Consider the following 27,597-nt stretch of genomic DNA (forward strand, 5'->3'; position numbering starts at 1 on the left):
GGGAAGAAAAAGGCTGAAGGTGACCATAATCCTGTAAATTTCAATAGGTCAGGAAACTGTACCACCAGGCAGTCCATGAGCAGAAATCAAACTGGGTTTTGCAGTCAGTTTATCTACCATCAAGGCCCCATGGTTCTAGAAGTGGAAGCTAGGATAGACAATCAAACAGTGGTAAAGGTTCACTTGAACATAAAGCTGGTGGGATCAATGCCAGGTTTTAACTGTAGCATGAGACTATATTCTCTATGGTCAGAGACAGTATAAGTAACACCATAACTTATTCCCAGGTGTTGGGAGTTAATATTTATACTTTTGTTCTAGATAAATCTTCAAAGTAAATACTCCTATACAAGAGCTAATGTTAATTGTTTAAATGAAAATGAGGAGTTAATAACTTGCTATTAACAATAGGGAAGACAGAATAGAATGGAAGTACATGTCAGCAGGATTAAAGGAAGACACACCACCTTGGGTAATATGCCTAGAACACTTGTTATGGAAAAGTAAAGCCAAAAAAACCACTTCACATATATTTTCAAATTCATATTTTAAAAAACAGCCAATACAGATTTAGTTTTCTTTTGATATCCCCTATCTATTTATGTATTTGAAGGAGCATAGCATTCTAGAAATAGCACCTGACAGCACGTAAGGAGAACTAGGTTCAAATCCTGCTATTTAATGTCTGTAATCTTGGCTAAGTCACTTAATCTTCCTGAGTCTATTACTGCACCTGCAAACTGGGACTAACAATACCTACACGATTTATCTTTACAGATGGTTGTAAGAAAAAAAGCACTTTGTAAAGAAAGCAAACCATACAAAAATGTGAACAATTCATTTGAACAAAAATGTGATCTTCTGAATAGTATAAATGAAACAGATTTTTAAATATGTGTTCAGATTTAAATAAGTTACTTACCAATAAAGATAAGGTTTATCCTTATCAACATTGATGTTATTTAATGGATCCATACGAAACCAAGTATTGAGTGTGAACCCATTTTGGTAAGGCCACTTTGCTATAGGAGGCAATGCAATTGCCTATCCCCCAAAGAAAAAGAAGGAAAAAGAAAAAAGAAAAATATAAAAGTATCAATTAACAATGAAAGGAAATATGTCACAATATAATCAAACATTTCTATATGAGTTATAACATGTTTAATAAATGAAAATTACACAAGAACATGAATCTCTATTACGTAGTTATATATATATATATATGAATAACACATAAATATACCATAAATACTACATAAATATGAGCATATATAAGTACATATAAAATACCACATAAATACACCATATAAATACCACATAAATATAATGAGCATATATAAATACATATACAAATAAGATGAAAAAAATGTCATCAAATGTTAATTCATTACCTCCCCCATGAAGAAACATTAGGGAATATTATTAGGAGGTGAAACTTTTTTTAAAGAGATGATGCTTTTGGCATAGAAATAAAAAATATTGCATTTCTTTAGCAGATAATAGCAATATCCTGTTTCATTTTTTATAAGAAAGTGACTTGAATAAAGTGATAAAGTCTTCTCCAAAAATGTAGAAAATAGAAGTTTATCACTTTATGCCATCTAACCACCACAACTAAGGGATCAACAAAGTAATCATTTCTTAGAAGGTAAAAGACAGCTTAACTTCTCCTTGGGAAAACCACACACACACACACACACAAAAGGATGGTTCAATGTTTTATGGTTTCACAGTACAGGAACAAGGGGAAAGATTGAATGAAGTGGCTCATCTTCCTATGGGGGGACAGTATGCTCTGGAGGAGGGTGGTCCCCCAAATAATCACTCATATCCCTATACCTTTTCTTAATGCTTGGAAGGATCTTGCTCTCCCTCTTTTAGCTTCTAACTTGATTTTTTAACTATAATTAGAGGAAGTGTCCTTAGAGGGGGAGGTTTATAAATGATCCATGAATTGATTTTGCTTTTGTGATTTGAAAAGAGTGGTATAAATTGATTATAATTTGATGTTATTTATGATTCTTAGGAGGGGACTGTTCCTAGACAGAGGCTATGGGTATAAAGTGACTATGAATCCATCAATCAATCCTAGAGAACTGTACTTCTACCAGGACAGGATCAAAGTATATTTTATCAGAGGGGATGAGAGCACAAGACAGGGTTCAAACAATAAAGATATACTAGAAGAAGGCTAGGCATGACAGTAAAAATAGTAGACGCAAAGAAGGGAGGCTGTGAACACTGAGCAAATCTTCCTCTCAAGAGATTTGACCCAAAGAGCAAATAACATATATTCCCAATTGGGTATAAAAATCTATACTACCCCACAGGAACTGCGGGGAGAGGGAAAGAAAGGGGAAGAAGGGATTGATAAAAGGGAAGGAGAAAATAAAAGGAAAAGTAAAATTAAACTTAAAATTTTAAAAAAGTTAAAAGGGAAAAGTAACAAAACTTTAGTGAGGAGGGATAAGGGAAAGAGAAAAGAGAAAAATTAAATGGAGGAGACAGCATGGTGATAAATAGAGTTAGTAATCATAACTGTAACTGTGAATGGGATGAACTCTCTCATAAAACAGAAGAAGAATAGCAGAAGGGATTAAAAATCAGAATCCTAAAATATACTGTTTACAAGAAACACATTTGAAGCAGAGAGTTACACACAAGGTAAAAGGTTGGAGCAAACTCTATTATGCTTCAGTGGAAGTGAAGAAATTAGGGATAGCAATCCTGATCTCTGGGGAGGGAAGGGAGGATGGTAGAAAAATGTAGAACTCATAAATTTGCAAATCAATGAATGTTGAAAAACTACCATTAAATGTAATTAGAAAAATAAAATAAAATTTCAATTGAAGAAAAAATAGTGAATAAAATGTGGATTAGGTGCCTGAGTAGTGAAAATTTGTAAGGAAGGGACAGAAAAGAGGAAGTGAAATGAATTATGGGTTAGGCTTTCCAGAAATAGTATTCCTTGAAATCAGAATCCCAAGGCTTAAGTTCTACCTACCAGAGTTTGCTCTCTGGCGGAGGTAGGTGGATAGCAGGAGGTGTAGGGCAGATTACAAGAGAGGAAACAGTTACATATCATTTTCCATATTAATCTAAATAAATATGGTTTACTTTAGTTCTCCAAATCTGATTTATGTAACCAGAAAAAAAGGTATGAGCCTTAATTCTTAAGCAATTGGTGTTTTGTTAAAATATTATGAAAGTCACATATTGAGGGATGTCTTACTTCAATTATTAGTCTCCATGCTAATTATATAAAATTCATATCAACAAAGCAAAGTCTGCCAAAATTTCTCTAAAATGAATAACAACATTCTATATCATCTTCCATGAATGTAAAAATGAGAAGGAAAAACATTTATTGATCACAAAATAGGATAGGATCAAAACATTATGAATTTAATAAATATCTAAAGATGCCAAATTCTTCCAAATGCCAGGAAACACTCCTGTGAAAAGCCAGTATCAGCTTAAAATGTAAATAGGAAATGTTTAAAAATATAAAATCAAACAGATAATGTTAAATTGTAGTTTTCTAAATCAATACATAGTGTGCATGGATCAATTTCTATTGTAGTTTTACACCACTGATTTAGAGGACAAAATAACAAACTTGACAGAGACTGACTATATAGTAGCTAAAACTATGCTAATTACATTTCACTGAAGAAATTCCTTGTATGCTAAACTGTTAATGGAATGGTATGTTAATTTATTCTTCTGTCTTTACAACTATTGTATCATATATCAGAGATCATCACACATTTGGTGAATGCTCGTTTCGCATGAAAATTTTTTATTAAAATTAACTTCAAAATTTTTGAAATTTTTGAAATTATGAGTCACAAGATTCATCTAGATTGACCCAGATAACTAGAAAGAGTTAAATATCTATTATGAATATTAGTAAAAGTTCTGCAAAGTAAGAATATTAGAATTTAGCAAGAAATTTTTACCCAACATGTTTTGCATTGGTTACTACAGAAATAGTATTTTACTATTTGGTCCAATCACATCTAAACATTGTTAAATGAAAATAGGTATTGTGCATACATTTTATAAAATGCTAAAATTTAATAGTTCCTCAAAAATACATATAGAATTTAAAAGGATTGGTAAGATTATATTTGTTATTTTCTAAATCAGGAAGAGAAAAGTTCTCATTCAACCAGTGTGATGGCTCCTTCTTAGTCTCCTTTGATAGTTCATTATTTTCTTCCTACTGTCTAAGAGTAGTTCTTCTAAGACATTATCCCAGGTAATCTTCTTTGTCCCTCTAACTTTTTTATCTGGCAATGCCATCTGCTTCTATAGGTTAAATTATCAGTTCTACAGAGAAAGCTAAATCTATGCATATTCTAATTGCTTCATTTAAGATACCCCTTCTACAAATTCCCGCTAAACATCTCTACCTTGATGTCTACAAGAAGGTGAGACTTGGTTTATCCCTCCCTTTTTCTATGAAAACATCACAGCTGTATGAGACCCTGGTAATTTACATTATCTAATTGTTCATCCACAAAGCCCTATTTCTAATGCTCATTTTGGAATTGAGATGACCATGAATTCTAAAAAACTGTGAAAACAAAGTGCAAACTCTGGCACTTTAGATTATATTGAATATGGGACCTCCTACATAAACACTGAGAGGTTCATCAAGTGACCACTTGACCATTTGGTGACAAGTTTTCTGATTTTGGCAAATCTGGCAAATGGTCTCTGTGCCCTCTCCGATTTTTCAAATGATGATGGCAGAATGACAAAAGTGGGGACAAAGGGTGCTAACAATCACATAATTATTTAATTATTTATAAGCATTAACTTAGATATCTAATACTTTAAAAGTGAGGTTTTTGTTCAATAACCAATAAATTACACAGTACCAAAGGAATTGAATAGAATCAATGTGGACATTCTTAGGAGGGAATATTAGAATATAAAAAGAAAAGACCAGTAAAAGAAGAATTATGAGGACAAAGGCAAGAAATAGTAACATTCCGTGAGGTATTTTTTCATAAGATCATAGATTTAGGAAGTGATATTAGAGATTATCTAGTCCAATTACTTCATTTAACATTTGAGTGAACTGACACCAAGGCCTGACAGACTCAGGATCTGAACCTATGTCTCCAGTTTCTCAAGATGAGGTTCTGTGCACTGTTTTGATAAGTTTTTTGTTTTGTTTTTTTTTTTAAGTTTTTTGCAAGGCAATGAGGTTACGTGGCTTGCCCAAGGCCACACAGCTAGGTAATTATTAAGTGTCTTAGGGTGGATTTGAACCTAGGTACTTCTGACTCCAGGGCCAGTGCTCTATCCACTGTGCCACCTAGCTGCCCCATGATAAGTTTTTGCAAAAGTGTTACAACAAAAATAACAGCAACTAACTCTTCTGAAAATATCAGTGGTCAAAGCTATCATTGTCTTCCCAGGTACATGGGGTCACAAGTTTGATGGTATCCTCATTTTTAACTCTCTCCCTACTCATGTGGAATTTGTTTCCAAGTCTGAGTGGTACTGCTTTCCTAATATTTCTCATATACTCCCCCCTTCATTCCTCTGAGACTGTCATTACCCTAGTCTAGCTCTTTATCACCTCATATCTAGATTACCACAGTTAACTTGAGCTTTATCTCCATCTCAAATCTCTCTCAGTTCTTTCTCCATTCAACTATCAGATGGATGCTACTAAAGTGCAAATCTAACCATGTTATCACCAACAGCAAACTCACCTCCTTCCACCCCCATCCTCTGACAATCAATTTTCTATAACCCAGGATCAATTATAAATTCTTCTGGCAAGTCTTTCATAACCTGGCACCTCTCTACTTGTTTAAGTCTTCTTATACCATATTTTCCACATACTTTGAGATCCAGTGGCACTGCCATTTTTGTTTTTTCCTACACAAGACACACTATCTGCAATTCTGGACTTTCTCCAACTTTCACTGGTCATGTCCCATGCCTGAAACTTGCTACTCCCCTTATCGCCACTTCCATGCTTCTCTGACTTTATTCTTTTTTTTTTTAGGTTTTTGCAAGGCAAATGGGGTTAAGTGGCTTGCCCAAGGCCACACAGCTAGGTAATTATTAAGTGTCTGAGACCGGATTTGAACCCAGGTACTCCTGACTCCAGAGCCGGTACTTTATCCACTACGACACCTAGCTGCCCCCCACTACTCCACCTAGCTGCCCCAACTTTCTTCAATCCTAAGCTAAAGACCTACCTTCATCAAGAAGGTTTTTCCAGTCCACCTTAACATTAATGCCTTCCCTGTGAAATAACTTCCACTTTACCCCCTATATATCTTATCTATTCGTAGTTGTTTTTATGTTGTCCCCCCACTAAAATGTAAGCATCCTGAGAGAAGGGATTGGTTTTTGTCTTTCTTTGAATCTGTAGCTCTTAAACATGGTCCCTGGCAATAATAGCTGCTTAATAAATCCTTGTTGAATGGATCTAACTCACCGTGGAACCTTGTTAAGCTCCAGAGGCCTCCACTGAGGAAAAATGGACTGGTGCTGCCAACTACAGGAAAAACGTTAGCTGCAAACCCTTTTGTTCTCATTCTCAACTCCCTTCCATGTCCTTCCCCTGCCTGATAGAAGCTGGCAAGCCTATAAAGGGAAGGGACTTTCAGGTCTCATAAGGGAAAAGCACCTTCCTCTTTATCTAGGTTGCTTCCCTCGACCTGCTAAGTGAAGCCAAGCTTTCCTTCCATATGAGGACCACCCAAGACCCTCAGAGACAACCACTGCACAAAAAAACAACTTGAATTATCTTCAACCTGACCTATTCAATAGAGCTATTAATGAAAATGCAAAAGGAATGTGTTACAGTTTCCCAAATTTGGACCAGCCTACTTTTTCTGCACATACAATCCCCGCCCACTTTACTGTCCATCTGCAATGTCTATTTGTGTGTGTGTGTGTGTGTGTATGATGAATCAATTATCTATCCTTCCAAGTGCATATCATATCCTGGATAATTGTATTTTTCATTCATTCATTTTTTTCCTAAATAGAAACTCCATTATGTTCCAGGATCTAATGGAGTCAACCTAATATTATACATAAAGAGGAATGCTGGAGGCCCACATTATCATAGGTAATTAATTCCACTTATATCTATACTCTGAATAGAACATCATCTTCCATAACATTGGCATATAGTTTTGGTGAGCATCCCTTTTCCTTCTTTATGTCTTGCTTAATGTTTATACCTTAAGGATGGTTATCAGGGTTATCTTTGGTTGCATTCATCAAAGAATTTCATATTATTTTAAACACACTTATTAGAGACTCCTCATATGAAGAGAGCCCTTAAGTGGTGATATTCTAATCTATGAAGTTAGAGGATTCTCTAGAGTTAAAAAAAAAGCAAAACACTCAAATATCTTCTCTATACTTTACAGGCAATTGTGTGACTGTAAAGACATGGTCTGCTGTATAAAATTTTTTAGATCAGTGTATGTTTTTTCCTCTTGTAGTTCAACTAATTTTGTCATTCACTGTGATCTGAATTGGATTTTTATTTGGCATGAGAGGGTATACATTGTAGGTAAGAATATCATCCATGGAGTCAAGGTGGAATAAGAGTAGCACAGAGAGTAAAGTGAGAAAAAAGGCATACTTTACTTCCAAGGTCTAAGTCTACTTTAAAGTGATGATTTTCATCAGAGACAGGTATCCTTATATCACCAATGTATAATTATATAATATAATGCAACATAACAATATAATATATAAAAAATAAGGGTATATGTGTGTGTGTGTATATATATGTATGTATGTATGTATATAGTGGCAGTGGATAGTATGCAGGGCTTAAGTCAGGAAAACTTATCTGAGTTCAAATACATACTGTATGACCCTGGATTAGTCACTTAACTGCCTCAGTTCTTCATCTGTAGAATGAGGTAAAGAATGAAACAGCAAACCACTCCAATATCTTTACTGAGAAAACCCCAAATGGGATCACAAAGAGTCAGACACAACTGAAATGACTTAACAACAACACTCACAAGTATTATAATCACATTTAAATCCAAGAACGAAACTTTGGAGTTAAGACTCCTTGTTCTGAGAACTAAAGGATTGTCTGAGTCTGATACTCTTTAATTCTAAATTTTTGATCAAAAATTGGTTTATCAGTCTCTAATTGAGGTTTCTAAGTCTGAATGTTAGCTTCTGCCCTCCTCAAGATATATGTCTCTCCAATTATAAATCAGAAGCAGGCTCTGACTGCAGGAAATAGCCTAGTCCCCCTCTAATTGCATCTGCAAGTTCGGGCTTTCACAGTTGTGTAAAGAATCAGAGTAAAGACCATCCTGAGAAGGCAGAAAATTGGTCTGGTTATTCTAAGAGACAGAATAAATTCTTATGCTTATGACATTTTGGGAAAGGGAGAAATTCCAATGTTTTACATGTCTAATTCATATCTGATAAGTACATAAAATATCAATTCAGAAGAGGAGAAAGTAATCCTATTGCTAATTGGATCTTTGTCAGTTCTAACATAGAGCAGACCTTATGAATGCGTTAGATAATCATAAAGTAATTAAGGACACTTTTAGGTACTAAAGTGTAACCTGATTGTTTGGCCACCAAAATTTTATGATTCTTTGTGAGATTTCTATAAATACTATTTCCTTCTTGGTTGGTATCTAATGATACCATCCTCCCATGGGTTTGGTAAAACCCTGAAAAATAAAATTTCATGGATAAAACTAAGTTTATGCTATTTCATTTTTAGACTAATAAAATTATGGTCAAGAAGATAGTACTAACAGTATGCTGTGGTTTTCCATTTCCAGCATCCCCATAAATGTTTGTTCTACTACCTTGTCTCTCTAAAAAACTGGATGGACTGTAGTACCTGGGAGAAGATTCCCAATTCTGTGTCTGCCTTGGTGTTGCTAAGGGACAATTATTTTGGGGGGGAGGGGGGGAGGGAATTGTGCCTTCAGTATTCCAAGGCAGCAATGTTCTCTTTCATTGAAGTATTATCTATAAAGTGGTGGTGCCTGCTGATTTCAAGGAGAAAAGCTGTGATGGCATGTTTTTAGTGAAGATTTTCTCAAATCAGTCATCAATAATACTGTGTCTGATCTGGAGATTTTCACCAAGGACACAGAAACCAGTCAAAGAAAAGAAAACATTTGCTTTTTGTGAAAGCTGGATGTTACCTTTCAAAATAGGTCGTGACTTCAAAAAGTTATCAAGATTAATCATAGCAAGGGGGAAGAATTAAACTGTGCTTGTTTTTGAACTGTTCTCTGGTATTTATGTGGTAGTAAAGTTGAATACCAGATCTTCCCTAAGTAGGTTTGGAGCTCCATATGTCCAGATCTGAAGAGGTCCCATATTGAAAAAGGAATATATTGTGTTTGGTTGCCTTAGGAATTTTTTTGAAGAAAATTTGGACTTCTGTGTAGACTATATTTAGGCATCTCTTCTTTAAAATAATAGCTAAAATAGAATACTTGATTATATCCTCTGGGTATAGTATAACTGGACAGAAGCTTAACCTTCCAACATAAATGAATTTTTTTATAAAAGAAAAACTAAAAGAAAAAAACTTTGTAAAGATGTGAAAGAATCTAGTTTAAGCAATTATGATGTTCCAAGGAAAATGTTGAGAATGAGGGCTGATATTAGCCATGATTTTTTTAATCCATTTTATGTCATATCCCCCTATCTGAAATATCATCTATAGCTTTTCAAAGTAAAATGTTCTTCTCTTCATGAGCCTATATGTTCAAAATCTTGGAACATAATACTGTTTCGGAAGAATCAAAATTTTCAGCAAATTTGAAGAGTTATCTAGTGTGCAAAATTTGCCTATTTACATTGACAATCAGTTTTTATGATTAAACAGGATTATGTAGGGCAGTTAGGTGGTGCAGTGGATAGAGCACTGACCATGGAGTCAGGAGAACCTGAGTTCAAATCCAGCCTCAGACACTTATTACCTAGCTGGATAAGTCACTTAACCGCACTCCCTCGAAAAAACCAAAAAAAGGAAATGGATAATGGATGGGGGATGGGGGATGGGGGAGGGGAGGGGAGGAGAGGAGAGGAGAGGAGAGGAAAGGAAACCTATGGAGAGGAAAATCTTAATAAGATCCATCAGTCCTATAACAGGCATTAATAATTAACAGGTGGAAAACCTAAGAAATGAACTGATATCCACAAACTATTAAAAAGTCAGAGAAATATCTCTAGCACATTGGACAGCTTTGTGGAGACTATGAGAGGACGGGGAAAGAATCATACAGGATGAGAAAGTAAAGATGAAGCACCAATGGAGGGTATATCCTCATGTATGAAATCATGGATTGATCGAAGTATTAAAATAACACTTTTATAGGTAAGGAACTAGGGTCATCATGTTACAACAGTTGGCCAAGAAAATACTTCATCTTAAGATGTTCACTAATGTAAGGAAATCAAAACTATCTATAGTCATATGAAAAAATGTTCTAAATCATTACTGATTAGAGAAATGCAAAATAAAGTATCTCTGAGGGACCACCTCACATCTCTCAGATTGACCAATATAACCAGAAAGGATAATGATCAATGTTGGGGGGGATGTGGGACACTAATGCACTCTTGGTGGAGCTGTGAACTGATCCAACCTTTCTGGAGAGCAATTTGGAATTATGCCCAAAGAGCAATAAAAATGTACATATCCTTTGATCCAGCAATATCATTACTGGGTCTGTATCCTGAAGAACACATGAAAGGGTAAAAAGTCCACATGTAGAAAAATATTCAGAGTAGCTCTGTTTGTAGCAGCAAAGAATTGGAAATTGAAGGGATGCCCATCAACTGGGGAATGGCTGAACAAATTGTGGTCCATGTATGTGATGGAACACAACTGTTCTATAAGAAATCATGAGGGACAGGAAATCAGAAAACCCTGGAAAGATTTGAATGAATTAATACTGAGATATGCAGAACCAGAAGAACATTATACACCCTAACAGCAGCATGGGGGTGATGATCAACCTTGATAGATTTGCTTACTCCATCAGTGCAATGATCAGAGACAATTTTAGGGGATCTGTGATGGAGAATACCATCTTTATCCAGAGAAGAACTTGGAGTTTAAAGGAAGATCAAAGATTATCATCTTCAATTTTTAAAAAGTTGTTATATACTACATAATTTTGCTATTTCTAATATTTTCTTTTTTCCTTATGGATGTTTTTTCTCTCAACACAGTCAATTTCGATCTATGCATATATCATGGAAACAAATGTAAAGACTATATCAGAATTCCTTCTGTTGGGGAGGAGGGAGGGGGTGAATTGTAAAATTTTCACATGCAAAAAATGATTGGTAGAAATTACTATTGTATATAATTGAAAAATAAAATATTAATTAAGAAGATTTTCACTGTCATTTTCAAAATAAATTTACTATTATATAGTAAACATGTTTGTTACTTCTCTAATAAAATGATTTTTCATGTAAAAAGTTAAAAAGACAAGAAGAAGGACTGAAGGAAGAGGAAAAAGATGAAGTAGCTGGCAAGATAAAGAAAGGATAATATGTAAAAACATTAATCAAATAAGAAAAAAAGTGAAGAGGAAGCAGTTGATGAAGCAAGTGTGGAACTTAAGGACATAAACTTGGACAAATTCCATTCTGAGAATCTGAATGATGACTCTAATAACCCCTGTCATTTGTTGAAGCCCAGTTTTCTACATATCCTTTCATGCTTTTAATTCAACTTTGTTTTGCTTTTTTTGACTGGTTCTTCATCAATTTCAGATTCTGCTGCACCATGATAGTAATATGGCTCTGTATGGGCATACCTTTATTCAAAAGAAATAGAAAAAAATAAAAAGGTTGCATGGGGAGGGAGATATCATTTTTAAGAACATAAACTTGTATGAAAAAAATCTAAGAACAAGATAGAAGAGAAATATGGCAGAGAATATTTAGGTAAAGAATCATAAAAAGAAAAAGAGAAGTGATTGTTATCAAAATTTACTACAAATTACCTAGGTAGAAAAAGAAAATAAATGAGCTCATGAAATAATCACAATCATGCCACAGAGGTATGTAAGGGGATGTAGAGTGTGTTCAAAGAAGATTAGTACTTCTGTTATGAGGGAGGATGAGCCATTTTCAATTGTCCACATATTACTAAATAACTCTCTGCACAGCAATTGACAACTTTTTTTTAAACTTGCCTTAATGATAAATTCATTCTTCAAAAGATGAAGGACCAACAAAGAGAAGATTCTAAACTGTGTCAAATTTTTACTAACAGGAAAAAAAAGTAGAATCCTGTGTCAAAAATTATACAATGAAAGTCAGTCCAAAGAATTAAATTCTGAGGAAATAAAGGCAAACAACTCAAACAAGAAGAAAAATGTAAAAAAAAAAAAAAAAAAAAGAAAATAAAGAAAATAGAAAAATAAAAAAATTTAAAGGAAAAATAGGAGTTATCTGAAGAGAGAGCCAGGTGGGTAGACAGAAACTCACCAACCAATTCAGATTATTTAGACAAACAAAAGAGCAATATGAAGGCAAATATTTAATAAAAGATAAATAAAAAAGTAGAATGATCTGTAAAAGGAGGGGGAAGGGAGAGTCATGAGTGTTAAATCTAAGAATTAGCAAAGTGGTGGCAATTAAAGTGAACATCAACGGAAGAAAAAAGAGAAAAATGAATAAAAAAGGGATAGAATTGATAATATGTGGCAATGGAAAGATTGCGTGCCAGTTTAATTATTTTACTTCTGTTTTCTCTAACAAAGCTAATAACTGAAAACACTAGAACAAAAATGTTGATAAGCAAGGTAAGGAAGGAGATAATAACAGAGTACCTATTTGTCCTTGATGAACTTCAGTCATTTGATCCGGATGAACTATCAATGTGACTATTAAGTCACTTTAAGTTTTATCTGAAAGATCATGGATAACAAGGAGAGGTACCACTAAATTGGAGGTGAGCAAATGTACCAAATTTCAAAGAAAAGGCAAAGGAATAGGTCAGTTGGAAAATTCTAGAATGGTTATTTAATGGAATGATAGTGAATTCTGTTAAGAGAGGTATTGATTACAAAGAACCATCACAGTTTCATTAAATACTGGGAATGTCTAATTAACCTTGCTTCCTTTTCTGATAATTACTATCCTAGCACATTAGATACAATTTATCTATTGTTGATTTTAGTAAAGTATTACATAAAGAATTGCATACTAGGGGCAGCTAGGTGGTGCAATGTAGATATGGCACCAGTCCTAGAGTTCAAATCTGACTTCAGACACTTAATAATTATTTAGTTATATGTGACCTTGGGCAAAAAAAACTGCATACTACTCTTGTGGAGAAATATACACTTGATGGTAATACAATAAGATGGATTCCAACTGGTTGAATAAAAAGAGCAGACCTGAAATGCAGGGGATGTCCAACAACTGGGGAATGGCTGAACAAATTGTGGTATAAGAATGTAATGGAATATTATTGTTCTATAAGAAATGATGAGCAGGCAGTTTTCAGAAAAACCTGAAAACACTTACATTAACTGATATTGAGTAAAGTTGCAGAACCAAGAAACATTGTATTTAGTAATAGCAACACTATCTTATAATATACCATCATAGACTTAGCTCTTCTCAAAAGTACAGTGATCAAAGGCAATTCTAAAAGACTTTTGATAGAAAATGTCAAACACATTCAGAAAAAGCACCGTGGAGTCTGAATATTGATCAAAGTATCCTACTTTTACTTTTTGTTTTTTGTTTTCTCTTTCTCATGGTTTTTCTCTTTTATTCTGATTCTTCTTTCACAGCATGAATAATACAGAAATATGTGTAACATGATCATGTATATATAGTCTATAGCAAATTATTTGCTACCTTAGAGCAGGAGAAGAAAAATCAATTTGAAAACTATCTTTACATATATGACCGGAAAAATTAATAATAATAAATAGCAGTATCAAAAAAAATTAAAAAGTCAAAGAATAGTCTCCCAGGCCCAGAGGGCAAGGGGGACCCCACACTAGGTTCTTTAAACTTTTTTCAAGTAATGGCGCTTTTGGCTATCTGATGAAGCCTATACCTTCTCCGAATGCTTTTAAATACATAAAATAAAATGAAAAGGACTGCAAAAGAAAACAAATATTCTGAAACAGCTATTGATTACTTTTTTAACTCAGACACCAAGTTAAAAATCCCAGTCATAGTGATTGCCCTCATTCCTAAATGATGGTATAAAGATCTCAAGGCAGAAACACATAGCTGATGCTAATTTATGTTAAACTCTACTACCTATAAGACTAGAAACACCTCTTCCCCCCTCCACTATTTCTCTTCTACATAAGAGTAAATTACTCTCAATAATCACTTCTACTGGTTCTTCAGACCATCTTCCTCAAGTCTATCCCCTGAATGGCCTCTGCTATCAGTGTTGAGGGAGAAGTCAAGTGTCTTGCACAGTCAAAGCTAGAAAATGTCTGGGGTAGGATTTGAATTCAGAACTTCCTGACACTAATTTCAGCAATTTCCTATTATATCACTTACTTGCCTAATATGTATAAACTGTTTTCCTCACAAAGCCATAAAAACTTTGTTTATCTTCTCTTTTCCTCCCCTCTATATTTAGTACCTATCTAGATACTTTCTCTTCTCAATTACCCCCTCAACTTTTTGCAATCTTAATCTTCAACCCTTTCACTCATCAGAAAATGTTCACTCCAAAATTACTGAAGTTTTATTAATTGCCAAATCCATGATCTTTCCATGGTCCCCATAGTTCTTGCCCTCTTTGCAACATTTGAAACTGGTAACTACTACAAATTAACTACCTCACTACAACCCTCTTCTCTGAGTTAATCATACTTCTCTTCTGGTCATCATCCATATATCCCCTGAGTATGGGACACCAAGGAGGCACAGTGGATAGAGCTCCAGGCCTGGAGGTAGTTAGACTTGAGTTCAAATTTGGCCTCAAATACAAATTATGTGACCCTGGGCAAGTCATTTACCCCTATTTACCTCAGTTTACTCATCTGTAAATTGAGTTGGAAAAGAAATTGGCATACCATTTGAACATCTTTGTCAAGACTCCAGAAAGGATCACCAAAGAATCAGACAGTTTTGAAATGATTGAACAAAAATATGATTTGGTGAAATTAATTTGAAGAATGAAATCATACTGCTTATAGACAGATAAAACATTTAAGTCTTTACTATATAGTAAGTACTGTGCAAATTACCAAAGCTCAGATGCAAACTGATAGGATTGTTCTTGCTATCAATGAGTTTATAATCTATTCTTGAATAATTCATAAATGAAAAACAACTGAAGAACCAGGTGTACTCCATGGCTGTATCTTGGTTACTTTTTTTCTTACTATACTCATCCATTTGATAATCTCATATCTCTATTTATATTACTATGAGCTCTACATATCCAGTCCCATTTTCTTCTTCCCTCAATTTCAGGCCCATATCACCCACTACATGTTCAACATTTAAACTAAATGACCTGTAAGCATTTCACACTCAACATGTCTGAAAAAGAACTCATTATTTTAAATGCCACATTAATGTGTATATGTGGTTTTTTTTTAAACCCAAAAGAGACTTGCTTAAGAACCAGAAACCCTAAGAGAGATGTGGAGCTAACAAGTACCAGATGAGTCAAACTACCAATACCACCACCTTGATTCCTACCTCTACTCAGAGAAGATGGATAGTCCCAAACCCTGATCCCAAAGGTCTTGAGAATAGCAGTGATTCCAGGTAATCAGTCTTCATAGCCACCCAGTCTTCACAGCCAACACTGACGGGAAGATATATTTTGGAGAAGGGAGTTCTACCTTCCTACTAAACACTAGCAACAATTGGATGTCACAGATCCAGGGCAGACAGAGAAAGAAATCTACACCCATGGGTGGTAGTCCAGGGAGAGTAGTAGTGATGGGACATATCCTGTGCACCTAACAAGGAACAAGTTCAGAAGGAAGCAGGAGGTATGTGGCTCTAAGACCCAGAGTAAAGCAAGGTCTCATTTCCAGATTCTAATTTAATCTGAGGTTTGCAGAGGAATAATTGTGGCAGGAATCCCAATCTAAAGAAAAGTTTACAATTCTTTATCTCTTAACAAGCAGAGCCTTCTAGATGATGGACAGTAACTGAATCAAAATATAAACTCATATCAGAAACTTACAGAGCTGGGGGCAACTAGGTGGAACAGACATTTAATAATGGCCTAGCTATGTGACCTTGGTCAAGACACTTAACCCCATTGTCTAAAATTAAAATTCCAAAAAAAAAAAAAAAGAAAAAAGAAATTTCCAGAGCACAGATAATGGTAACAAAAATCAAACTTTATTCTAGATCAGAGTACTTTGGGGCCACTGAAAGCTTGCTGTTTCCAAGCCAGGGTTGCTTCTAAAGGTTTAAAACACAATATTTAATAACTCAAGAAAGTAGCAGCATGAACAACTCAGACATTCCCTTAATAACAATACAGAGCCTGGCTCTAAAATAAAGTTCAAAGTCATAAAGCAGTCTAGAAAAATGAGCAAATGAAAAAAAAAATACTGCTAAGCTATTATCATGACAAGAATGTTGAAGATACAAAGCCAGAAAGAAGACAATGTCTCAAAAATATCCAACAAAGAAAATCTCAAAGAAAAACAGAGCTTGAGCATATAATTGTCTTCTAGAAGAGAACTGTTGCTTCAGCATGAGTTTTAGAAAGAACTTTAAAATGATTTTATAAATGAAATTAGAGCATTAGAGGGACAAGAACAAAAAAGAAATGAACTATGGAGGATTTGGAAAGGAAATTAACAGGTTGGCACAAAGAGTATCCTAGTAACAAATTATTATGAGAGATACATGAGTATCCAACCTCTGAAAATTAGAAAAGACCAAATAGAAACCAACAACTTCCTAAGAAAATGAGAATTGTTCAAATAAAATTTAAAAACTGAAATGAAAATAGAAGAAAATGTTAAGTATCACAGGAAAAAAAAAACTGATCTGTAATAGATTGAGAACAAATTTAAGAATCGAGCTACCTGAAAGCCATGACCAAAAGAAAAAAAAAGTCTAGACATAATAATCCATGAGGTCTAAAGATGCAAGCCAATCAAAATTACAAACACAACAATAAAATTCTCGCTCTCACACACAAACACAAAAACACAGACATGCATACTAATGTTCTGTATACATATTTTATTATATTTATACAAATTTTATCACAGTAACAGTAATCTTTACCAGAAGACATAAAATGACTTTGATTTTAATATAATCAAGTTTCATCATGCATTTTAATAATCTCTCATTTTGTAACACCTTAATAAAACTAAATGAAAGAACAATATATGGATTGCTCTGAGCTGTTTCAGATGCTTTAAAAAGGTCATTGATAAAAAACTAGATTTGGGTAAGAATTATAGGAAAAAAGAAATTAGAAAGATAGAATAATCAAAACAGGAATGAGGTTATTAAAAATAAAATTACTAAAATTCCAGAAAAGGAACTTAAGGAAAAAATGGGAGAATACTGAAAAGGAAGAATGTCAAACATTTATTAAAAATTCAACAATATTCTCTTAGATTTAGCCTTATTTACCTTAAAAGTAAATCTTGCTCTATTCCCCTGACCAATTCCCCTCCCACTTCTAGTCAATTTAAGTAAATTTATAAGTAGCCAGTATAAAGGGACAAAAGAAAGAAATGAAAGTGCAAAAGGAAACCTTATATAAAAAATATCCCAAAAAGATCAAAGGAGCATAATCTGTAAGTTGTATTATCTATTAGCCAAAATTCACATACTGATGTGCTAACTCAGCAGACAATATCTGGGTTTGCTCTCAGATTTCTGGTTTTTATGATATGTAAATTCCAGAAAAGTCCTGATTTAAAAGGTCCAGACCAGCGGAACATCAAAAAGGTATTGATAATCTTGAGATCACAACCTTAAAGTTTTACTGATATATTGAGATTATTTGATTATGTTAATCAACTAACCCCAAGGTGGCACAAATAAAGCACCCAAAACCCTATAAAAATGAGGCTACAAACTCCTGCCCGTCCAAGCATTCTTCTATCACCATCAGGTTCATGCTAGTGTTGTCAGCTTTAATTCATAGTTATGTTCCTCTCTCCATCCTTTACCCAAAGCTGCCTGCCTTCTTTTGCCATCCTAAAACCTGTCCCTACACCATCCACCTCTGCACTTCTTTTGCCATTTCTTTGCCTTTATGACTTTTTTTGCCACCATACTCTCTATATTCAGTTAAATTATGATTGCCTCCCTGTTTCCTCCTGTCAAAAGTGGTCTTTACTAGCAAAGAACCAGATTTGCCTGCTCCAATTTCATAAATGGATAAATTAATTATCAATTCATTATCCCTGGAATATTACAAAGAGAAAAATCTAAGTTTTTTTGCTTTCTGATTCAACTCTGAGATTCGAATTAAATGTTGACTAAATGTTTAGTCCTCTACATTTCCTTCTACTGTATATGCAGTCAGCTTTATTTTTGTTTGTTTATTTGTGTATATTTAATTGTAAGCACAGAAGATAATTGAAGAGTTCATAGAATTAGGCAGCAATATTCCAAACAAAGCCAATGACTTTACCTAAATCTAGGTGTTCAGTTTTGTCTCCTGTGTTATAAAATGTCAAGCACTGGGATCATAACTGATATGTGTAAAAACCATAAAATTCTATGAAAAAAATAAAAGTACTTAATTAAAAAATAAAGAGATTAAAAAACTTACTGCAGCGCTACAGCCAGGGAAATTGAAAAAAGTATCAGGCCCATGTCTCTGTGGCATCTGATTAAGGACTGACAATAATTTAACTGCATGTCTTGGCTGAGGAAACAATAAAATGGAAGAACTGTCAGTGTACCCACAACAGTAATATCTTACATACCATGTTAGCCAAAAGACCATTTTCCAACTAAACAGTAAATTAATTTTAAATCAGTTGCTAAAATTTCTTTTAGAGAAACATTCAATTAACATTAAAAATTTAAGTTTATAGCTCTCAAGAGACAATTTATTGAACCACAAGCACTAATGCACCGATACTTAAAACTTCTCTATCTCATTACAGCTTACCCAGATTCCACTTTCTCCTCGAAGCATGCTGAACAAAAGCTTCAATTCCTTGACAGTGATGCTGTAGCTTGCAAGAACCCCCAACATATCAACTAGAAGATCTTCAAAGGAAAATAAAATTATTCTAAACTTTAGTTGCAAGCCAGAATTAACCATAGCAAAATTTTTATAAAAGAAAAATATGTTCATTAAAGTTTTATTAACAAATCAAGATGAATAACTATAAATATCCATTACAACAACACTGTCATTTATTGATTAACCACTCTAATAATAGCAGAAATGCTGGTAATACAGATATCAAGTAATGATTTATTATGAATATTATTTTTCCATTAGGAATTATGTCTCAAAATGCTTCTAAAAGACTAATATTAAAATTTCTGAGCATATATATATATATATACACACACACACACACACACACACACACACACACTATTATAGGGATCAGAGGATTAAAATTATTATTGTTAATAGGGTTTTAACATTTGACCTGAAAATAACTCAAGTTAATAGCTAGGAATTAATTATGCCACATGCACAAATACCTTTCTAAACATTTTGCCTTTATGCAATCTGATTTCTTCACTTCCAAAGTCACAAAAATACATCACAAAATACATTCACAAAGTTCCTTTAAATACATAGTATTTATGATAAGTTCAACAAAAAATAAAAAATTACATTCAAAACCTACTCTACAAAAAAATTTCTAAAATATACTTTGAAATACTTAGGAATTCATTTATTTATATTAACTTATTAGACTTTATTTTATATGCACATAAACAAATTTTGAAAAACTGCTGATCATTCTCAATTAGATCTAAAAACTTCCCTAGAAATCATTTCATCTATAACATAGGGATGCATTAATAAAAATTTTCCTAGAAATCTAAAAACTTACCTAGAAATCATATCACTTCATCTATAATGTAGTAATGTATTAATATTACTATTATTATGTATGAAAATGACTCATCTCTGAACTGTTTCATATTTAACCATTGTCATAACAAATAATCAATCCTTACATGAACACATAACAAAGCACATTATTATTTGAGAATGTAAAGTGTAAGGAAATTTTAATAGCAGAATGAATGAGCTTCTTTCTTCTATAAGGTTTAATCTTTCATAAAAAAAATTTTTTACAAATAATAGAATTACCAGCTGAGTGCCCATCACCTGAGTCATTCAAATAACACAATCTGGAGTCTTTTGCTGTAGTACCTTAAAGATAATGGCTAATGTGAGTGAGGTAGTATTAATCCATGCATTTGAAATAAGGAGACAAGTTGGTTTAGAAATTTTTCTTCCTAAAGTCATACAATTTGATGAGCACTACAAAAATTCTGTTGTTGTGAAGATTAGTAAATTAGTAGTGACTGAAAATTTTAATTTGATTTTAAAGTGTGAATCAATTTATACAATATAGAAATGTAATTTGTGGAAAGAGAAGAAAATTTTCCTCAAATTCAGCCATCAATATTGAAGAAACTAAACTTTTCTCTCCTCTTCTAAGGATGTCACCCACCAAGTGAATTACTATTGCTATTATATTTATCAGATAAAATTTAGTTGTTAACAAAATATATATGTTAATAGAACACTGAATGGATTAAAGATGTCAGAAGGTTTGAGTTCAAGTTCTCAACAGTTCCTATTTGTGACAGATCTTTTAACCACTCTGAATCAATTTTGTGATAACACAGGCAACACAACATGAAAATGGTTAAATCTGAAACAGTAATTCATAAAACATTATATAAATTCTAGTCACTATATTCTTCCCATTTCAGTCTCTATGATAAAATTAACAATGTGTAACAGAATAAAACAAGGTGGTTTTGGGGGGGGCAGAACAGAGGAGGAAAATGAGGAGGGTACAAGTTTATGATATAATATTTAAATATAACAATATGGACCTTTTGTACTGCTATCAATTTAACCTTAAAAAAGAGATCTCTTAAAACATTAATTAAGTAGCAGTGACCTTAAAAAAACCCACTATTTTATCTCAATGTCTATTTTAAAAAGAATGCTCCTTTGAAAAGAAATTATGTTTCAAAACTGTACAGCTTGGTGGCACAATGGACAGAGCATTGGCCTTGGAGTAAGGAGGACAGGAGTTCAAATATGACTTCACACATTTGTGACCTTGGGCAAGTCACTTAACCCTGATTGCCTCACATCCAGATCCATCTCCAGTCATCCTGATTCATATCTGATCACTGGACCCAGATGGCTCTGGAGGAGGAAGTGAAGCTGGTGACTTACAGCATCCTCTTACTCAATCTAATTCATGTGCTCTTAAAAATCACCTCCCTAATGCCATGGTCTTCTTCAAAAATGAAGAGGAAAAAATGTTTCAAAACTAAAATTTTGTTTGCAAAGATCAAATAATAATATGTAAAGCCTGCAACATTGCCAATTTACATAAGAACTCTTTTATGATAACCACTAGAACATCTTGAGAAAAAATTGTCATATCTTCCTTTGATCAAATTATTGTTTTTATTTGATTTAACAGTCATTCCTTTAGTTTCATCAATCGATGATGAGTATAAAAAAGTTATTTTTAATCATCCTAAATAAAAGTATTTGTATTTAGAAGTCAGTTTACTATTAATAAGATAAACATTTTGAGTAGAATGAACTTTTTGATTAAAACAACTCAGCATCTTATTTTTTCCTATAAAATATTATGATGTCCAAAAATAGATTATAATCTCCTCATAAAATATATTACAATAGTGTCTATGGGTTCCCACAGGCTGTTCCCCTAGGCCTATAAGCCCTCTATTTCCTAACTCTCTCTCTCTCTTAAAACCTCTCCAGCTCCCTTCAAAGCAGATCAGACACAACCTGTGATTTCTCTTCGCCCCAGAGCTGCTAGTGTCTCCAACCTGGAAGTATTTCCTTTGTTCCTAGTTTGAATAAGTCAGTGATGCCCAAAGGGGTTCAACTAATATTTTTAAATGTCAATAGTTTATACTAAAAATTTTCTAGGAGAAGTCATAAATATTTATTATTTTAAAACAATTGTAAGTTATAAGATTTGATTCTATTAAACACATTACAAATAGTAAATTTATTACAAAAAAATTTTCATTTTCTGACTGATCAGAACAAAAATAGATAATACTGATACAGCTTGCACGTTACAGTTTACCAATTACTTCAACTGCATTTTTTCATTTGATCTTCATAACCCTAGGATATAAATAAAAATATTTATGTATGTGTATATATAATATATATTATATATGTGTGTAGCTATCTATATATAGATTTATATATATACACACACACATAAAAATTCTCATTTTATGGATATGGAAAAGGTGTTATGGGATTTGCAACATACAACTGAAAGGCAGAGTGATGGACTTTCTCTTGATTTACTAGTATTGTATATTGAATATTGAGAAATAGATTGGTGGAGTGGAACATTATAATACTGATAAAAAGTAAAACAATAGCAAAATATTATTTGTTATTAACTAAGTAACAATTCACTTAGTTCCACAAAATTATTCAAAGTCTAATAAAGAGGATGGTTTTGATTTGATGGTTTCTTTTTGAAAATAGAATGTAAACATTATTCCATATATTTCAGATTAATCTGCATAATTTCAAGAAGCAAACTTAATGTGTTTGAATACTTATGAACATTAAAATTATGTATTTCTCATGTAACTCATACCTGCAATCATGTCATCTACAGTACTCATTTTCAGCAATACTTGCTCAATTAAGCCAACTTCTGTGCTGGTCTGCAAATTACGGACACTTTTTCGTAGAATGGCAGTAAACATGCTCCAAATTTCTGCTTGACATGTTACATCACAATGCTCCAAAAGCTCTGACATACATGTTATACTCTCAGCATCCTGGATTATAAAGTTCATCTCCAAATCGAATTCCCCACCAACAAGCTGAAAAGAAAAATAAAAACTATTTATTACTCAGTAAAATCTGATACTACTGCCAAAAATATCATAGATCACAGAAATAGAATGAGAGCTTGAAAGAATCTTAGAGGTCATCTGGTCCAACCCACTCATTTTACAGATGCAAAATTGTGACAGAGACATAATTTGGACCTCTGTCCTTTAAATTCTGAACCCATTCTACTGCACCACACACTGTAATATCTTATTATAAGAAACTAATAAAAATGCAGTTGGTTCATTAGTTCATACACAAATAACAAGTGCCTTCCATGATTGCTGAAAGGCACATGAACTTCCCAAAGGGAATAACTAAGTTCCCTTCCCGAAGGGAATAACTAAGAATTAGTTAACAGATACATATCAATATTTCATCAAGATAAAATGACTTCCCTGCATCCCAAAAAACACATGATTTTTAAAGTTCATATAAATCAGTTTATTATCACAATCATGAAATTGTTAAAATTTAGTAGAAAATAAATTATAAAAATTTTAAGTGGATAATGCAATGTCTCCAGAAATATGACTATTCTCAAATTTCCATTTTCTACTTTTTTTCCCATTGTAGTAAAAATGAAACAAATGGGACATTTCATAGCCATAGGTACAAATGAATTAAGAATTAAACAGAAAATGTGAGGAATCTGAAATCTTTCTATAACTTATGACTACTTTAAAAAATTTAAACATGATTTACTACAATGTTACATTTCACTACTTTATCTGGTTTAGAAATTGCATAGAATTTAATTTTGCTCAAACTGCAAATGTCTGATAGCAGCTCTTCTTTAAGGTGTTTTTTTTGGGGGGGGGGGGGGGAAGTGACTTGCCCAAGGTCACACAACTAGGTAATTATTATTAAGTACCTGACACTGGATTTGAACTCAGATCCTCCTGACTCCAGGGTCAGTGCTCTTCAATGTTTTTAATGAGTCCAATATTTCATATAAGTAATATCTGTTCTCACAGAAAAAAGTATTCCATTGTTTTATAAATATTATTTCAAAGTCTTTAGCACTGATTTAGTTTTTCCTGTCATCATTTTAAAATATGCTCAACCTTTTTGGTCTAATAATTTTCTTCTATTAAAAAATGCAATACAATTATTTCAACTGAAAAGTTACAATTATAAACTTAATGGAAATCAAATATCATGAGGGGTTTAACATAATTTAACAAATAAAGGTCAAAGTTAAAGAATAGTATCTTGTTCAGGCTTTTCAGTCTTGTCTGAAGTCAGTACTAGAGAGGTTTGCCACTTTTTTCTCCAGTTCATTTTGCAGATAAGAAGACTGAGGCAAATAGGGTTAAGTAATTAGTCCAGGGTTACAGAGCTAGTCAAAAGTTGGAAGACAGATTTATCGGAGTCTACCTGACTCCAGGCATAGCCCTCTATCCACTGCAACTACCTAGCTGTCCCAAAGAATAGCATGGTAACTGGGGAAAAACTTATCTAGTAAGAAAACCTAGGTACAAATAACAAATCAGATACTTACTACATATGTAACTTTGAGAAAATCAATAATCCTGTGAATAGATACTGTATATGCCAAGATTATCCACAATTGAGAAACATTATGGGAAAAAACATTGGCAGGCAAATAGGTACACTTATTTACAGAGAAAAGGCATTTAATCAAATACTAATGAAGTACTTGAACAAGTTATTTAATCTCATCTATTAAAGTACTAAAATACTATGCTAAATTAAAATGCAATATTCTCTACAAAAAAAAAGAGCTCCTATTCAATGAATTGTATTTTTTATTCCTCTTTTGAACTCCATTAAAAATTTAGAAAGGGATTAGTTCAATGATCTGTGATCAGTGTGCATGTGCCCCCTATTAATACAATCACAGTCCTTCTTAGTCTTAGATGACAACTCTAAGGAAATATTATAGTTAAAAATTCTATTATCTTATGGAGAACTGTCTGATAACAAGGACTGTGATAGTCTCTTAGTTGAGTACTAGCCTATTTAGTTTTGGGAGTTAAAGAAAGGAAGAGAATAAGGATTTATATATAATGTCTGTTATGCGTAAGACTGAGTTATATCTTTTTCTTTAAAAAAATCAATATCAGGGGCAGCTAGGTGGCGCAGTGGATAGAGAACTGGCCCTGGGGCAAGCCACTTAAACCCATTGCCTTGCCAAAAAAAAACCCTAAAAAAAAAAAAGAGACAATATAGCAAGGAATGCTTTCTATCCAAATTTGACATCACTAGCCTTGCCTCACCAGAACTTTTTCCACTATGTCCCACAAACTTGTCCATCCAGGACAATCACACCAGGCCTAGAATTCCCATCTTTAATTCTTTTGACCTCTCCCTCTGATGGGATGTTCCTCTCAGAACCTCTATTTTAAGTACACCCAAGTCAGCCCTCCCTCAATTGTCTTCATTTCTTGCCAGATTGTATTGCTTTACTTTTTCAGATTTTTCTCTAACCTATCAAAATATCACCACTTCCTCAATGTTTTAGTTCTTTTTAAATATGTTATCATATTCCATTAGAATGTAATCTTGAGAGCAGGAATTATCCCTCTTCTGCTTAAATTTGTAATCTCAGAGCCTAGATCATGTGCTTAATAAAAGCTAGTTGACATCACAAGTTTTTCATTTACATCTTACATTTGTATGAAAAATTATTTTCTGAAAAATACATATATATTTGAAAAACAATTTTCTGAAAAATTAACTCAAGGCAGGAAATGATTTCTTCCTCCAATTTCAGAAGTCCTAGGACTCAAAATTAAAGTTAATATTTCTGTACTAAAAGTCCAGAAGCATGATGAATTAATTGGGGTGGGTTTGAATGGGTTTTATTCGTGTGTGTGTGTGTGTGTGTGTGTGTGTGAGAGAGATGTTGGTATTGGACTGTCATTTATAACATGGTTATTAGATTATGGGAAAATAATGGTTAAGCAAGTGAAATGGATAAATCAGAACATATATGTGCTTATAAATGAGGGATTGCTTATACTAAAAATATTTAATTCACTACAGTATACAACAAACTATGTTTCCCTGGCTTCTCTGTTTACCTCTTCATCATTTTCCTTTTACTAAATCATCCTTATAGATGTTTCCAAAGTCCCTGAACTAGATACTCTATTCTTTTTTTTTTAATTATAAAGATTTTATTTTGAGTTTTACAAATTTTTTCCCGTAATCTTACTTCCCTCCCCCCACCCCCCACAGAAGGCAATTTGCTAGACTTTACATTGTTTCCATAGTATACATTGATCCAAATTGAATGTGATAAGAGAGAAATCATATCCTTAAGGAAGAAACATAAAGTATAAGAGATAGCAAGATCAGGAAAAGAGGATACTAGCTTTTTTTTTCTAAATTAAAGGCAAAAGTCCTTGGTCTTGGTTCAAACTCCACAATTCTTTCTCTGGATACAGATGGTATTCTCAATTGCATACAGTCCCAAATTGTCCCTGATTGTTGAAGTGATGGAATGAACAAGTCCATCAAGGTTGATCATCACCCCCATGGTGCTGTTAGAGTATACAAAGGTTTTCTGGTTCTGCTCATCTCATTCAGCATCAGTTCATGCAAATCCCTCCAGGCTTCCTTGAATTCCTAACACTCCTGGTTTCTAATTGAACAATAGTGTGCCATGACATACATATACCACAGTTTGAACTGAAGGACATTTACTTGATTTCCAATTCTTTACCATCACAAACAGGGATGCTATGAATATTTTTATACAAGTGATGTTTTTACTCTTTTTCATCATCTCTTCAGGGTACAGACCAGACCCAGTAGTGGGTGCACATTTTTGATGCCCTTTGGGCATAGTTCCAAATTGCCCTCCAGAAAGGTTGGATGAGTTCACAGCTCTACCAACAATGTATTAGTGTCCCAGATTTCCCATAACCCTTTCAATATTGATCATTGCCCTTTCCGGTCACATTGGACAGGCTGAGAGGTGTGAGGTGGTACCTCAGAGAAGCTTTAATTTGCATTTCTCTGATAAGTAATGATTTAGAGCAATTTTTCATATGGCTAAGTATTGCTTTGATCTCATCTGTAAATTGCCTTTGCATATCCTTTGACCATTTGTCAATTGGGGAATGGCTTTTTGTTTTAAAAATATGACTCAGTTCTCTGTATATTTTAGAAATGAGTCCTTTGTCAGAAACATTAGCTGTAAAAATGGTTTCCCAGTTTACATTTCTTTTGATGTTGGTTATAGGGTTTTGTCTGTGTGAAAGCTTTTTAATTTAATGTAATCAAAATCATGTAGTTTGTTTTCAGTGATGTCCTCCATCTCTTCTTTAGTCATAAACTGCTTCCCTTTCCATAAAACAGGAAAATTACTTCTGGATCTTCTAGTTTGCTCATAATATTATTTTTTTATGTCTACATCCTGTATCAATTTTGATCTTATCTTGGTATAGGGTGTGAGGTGTTGGTCTAATCTAAGTTTCTTCCATACTAACTTCCAATTTTCCCTGCAGTTTTTATCGAAGAGAGAGTTTTATCACAATAGTTGG

The 27,597-nt window shown here is 33.4% G+C and overlaps 1 protein-coding gene across 6 annotated transcripts in view; it reads right to left on the reverse strand.

Moving 5' to 3' along the window:
* NBEA (neurobeachin) overlaps positions 1–27,597 on the reverse strand; it is a 796,125-nt gene that overhangs the window by 684,232 nt on the left and 84,296 nt on the right. For all 6 annotated transcript variants that reach the window (XM_074216034.1, XM_074216037.1, XM_074216036.1 and 3 more), the window contains exons 2-5: positions 22,839–23,070; positions 19,127–19,227; positions 18,782–18,877; positions 923–1,044 (exon numbers count right to left, since the gene is read on the reverse strand). In XM_074216034.1, the coding sequence (XP_074072135.1) occupies positions 923–1,044; positions 18,782–18,877; positions 19,127–19,227; positions 22,839–23,070 (551 nt within the window). The remainder of the gene's footprint in view (positions 1–922; positions 1,045–18,781; positions 18,878–19,126; positions 19,228–22,838; positions 23,071–27,597) is intronic.

Source organism: Macrotis lagotis, chromosome 1, assembly GCF_037893015.1.
Source record: "Macrotis lagotis isolate mMagLag1 chromosome 1, bilby.v1.9.chrom.fasta, whole genome shotgun sequence".
NCBI classification, from domain to species: Eukaryota; Metazoa; Chordata; class Mammalia; order Peramelemorphia; family Peramelidae; genus Macrotis; species Macrotis lagotis.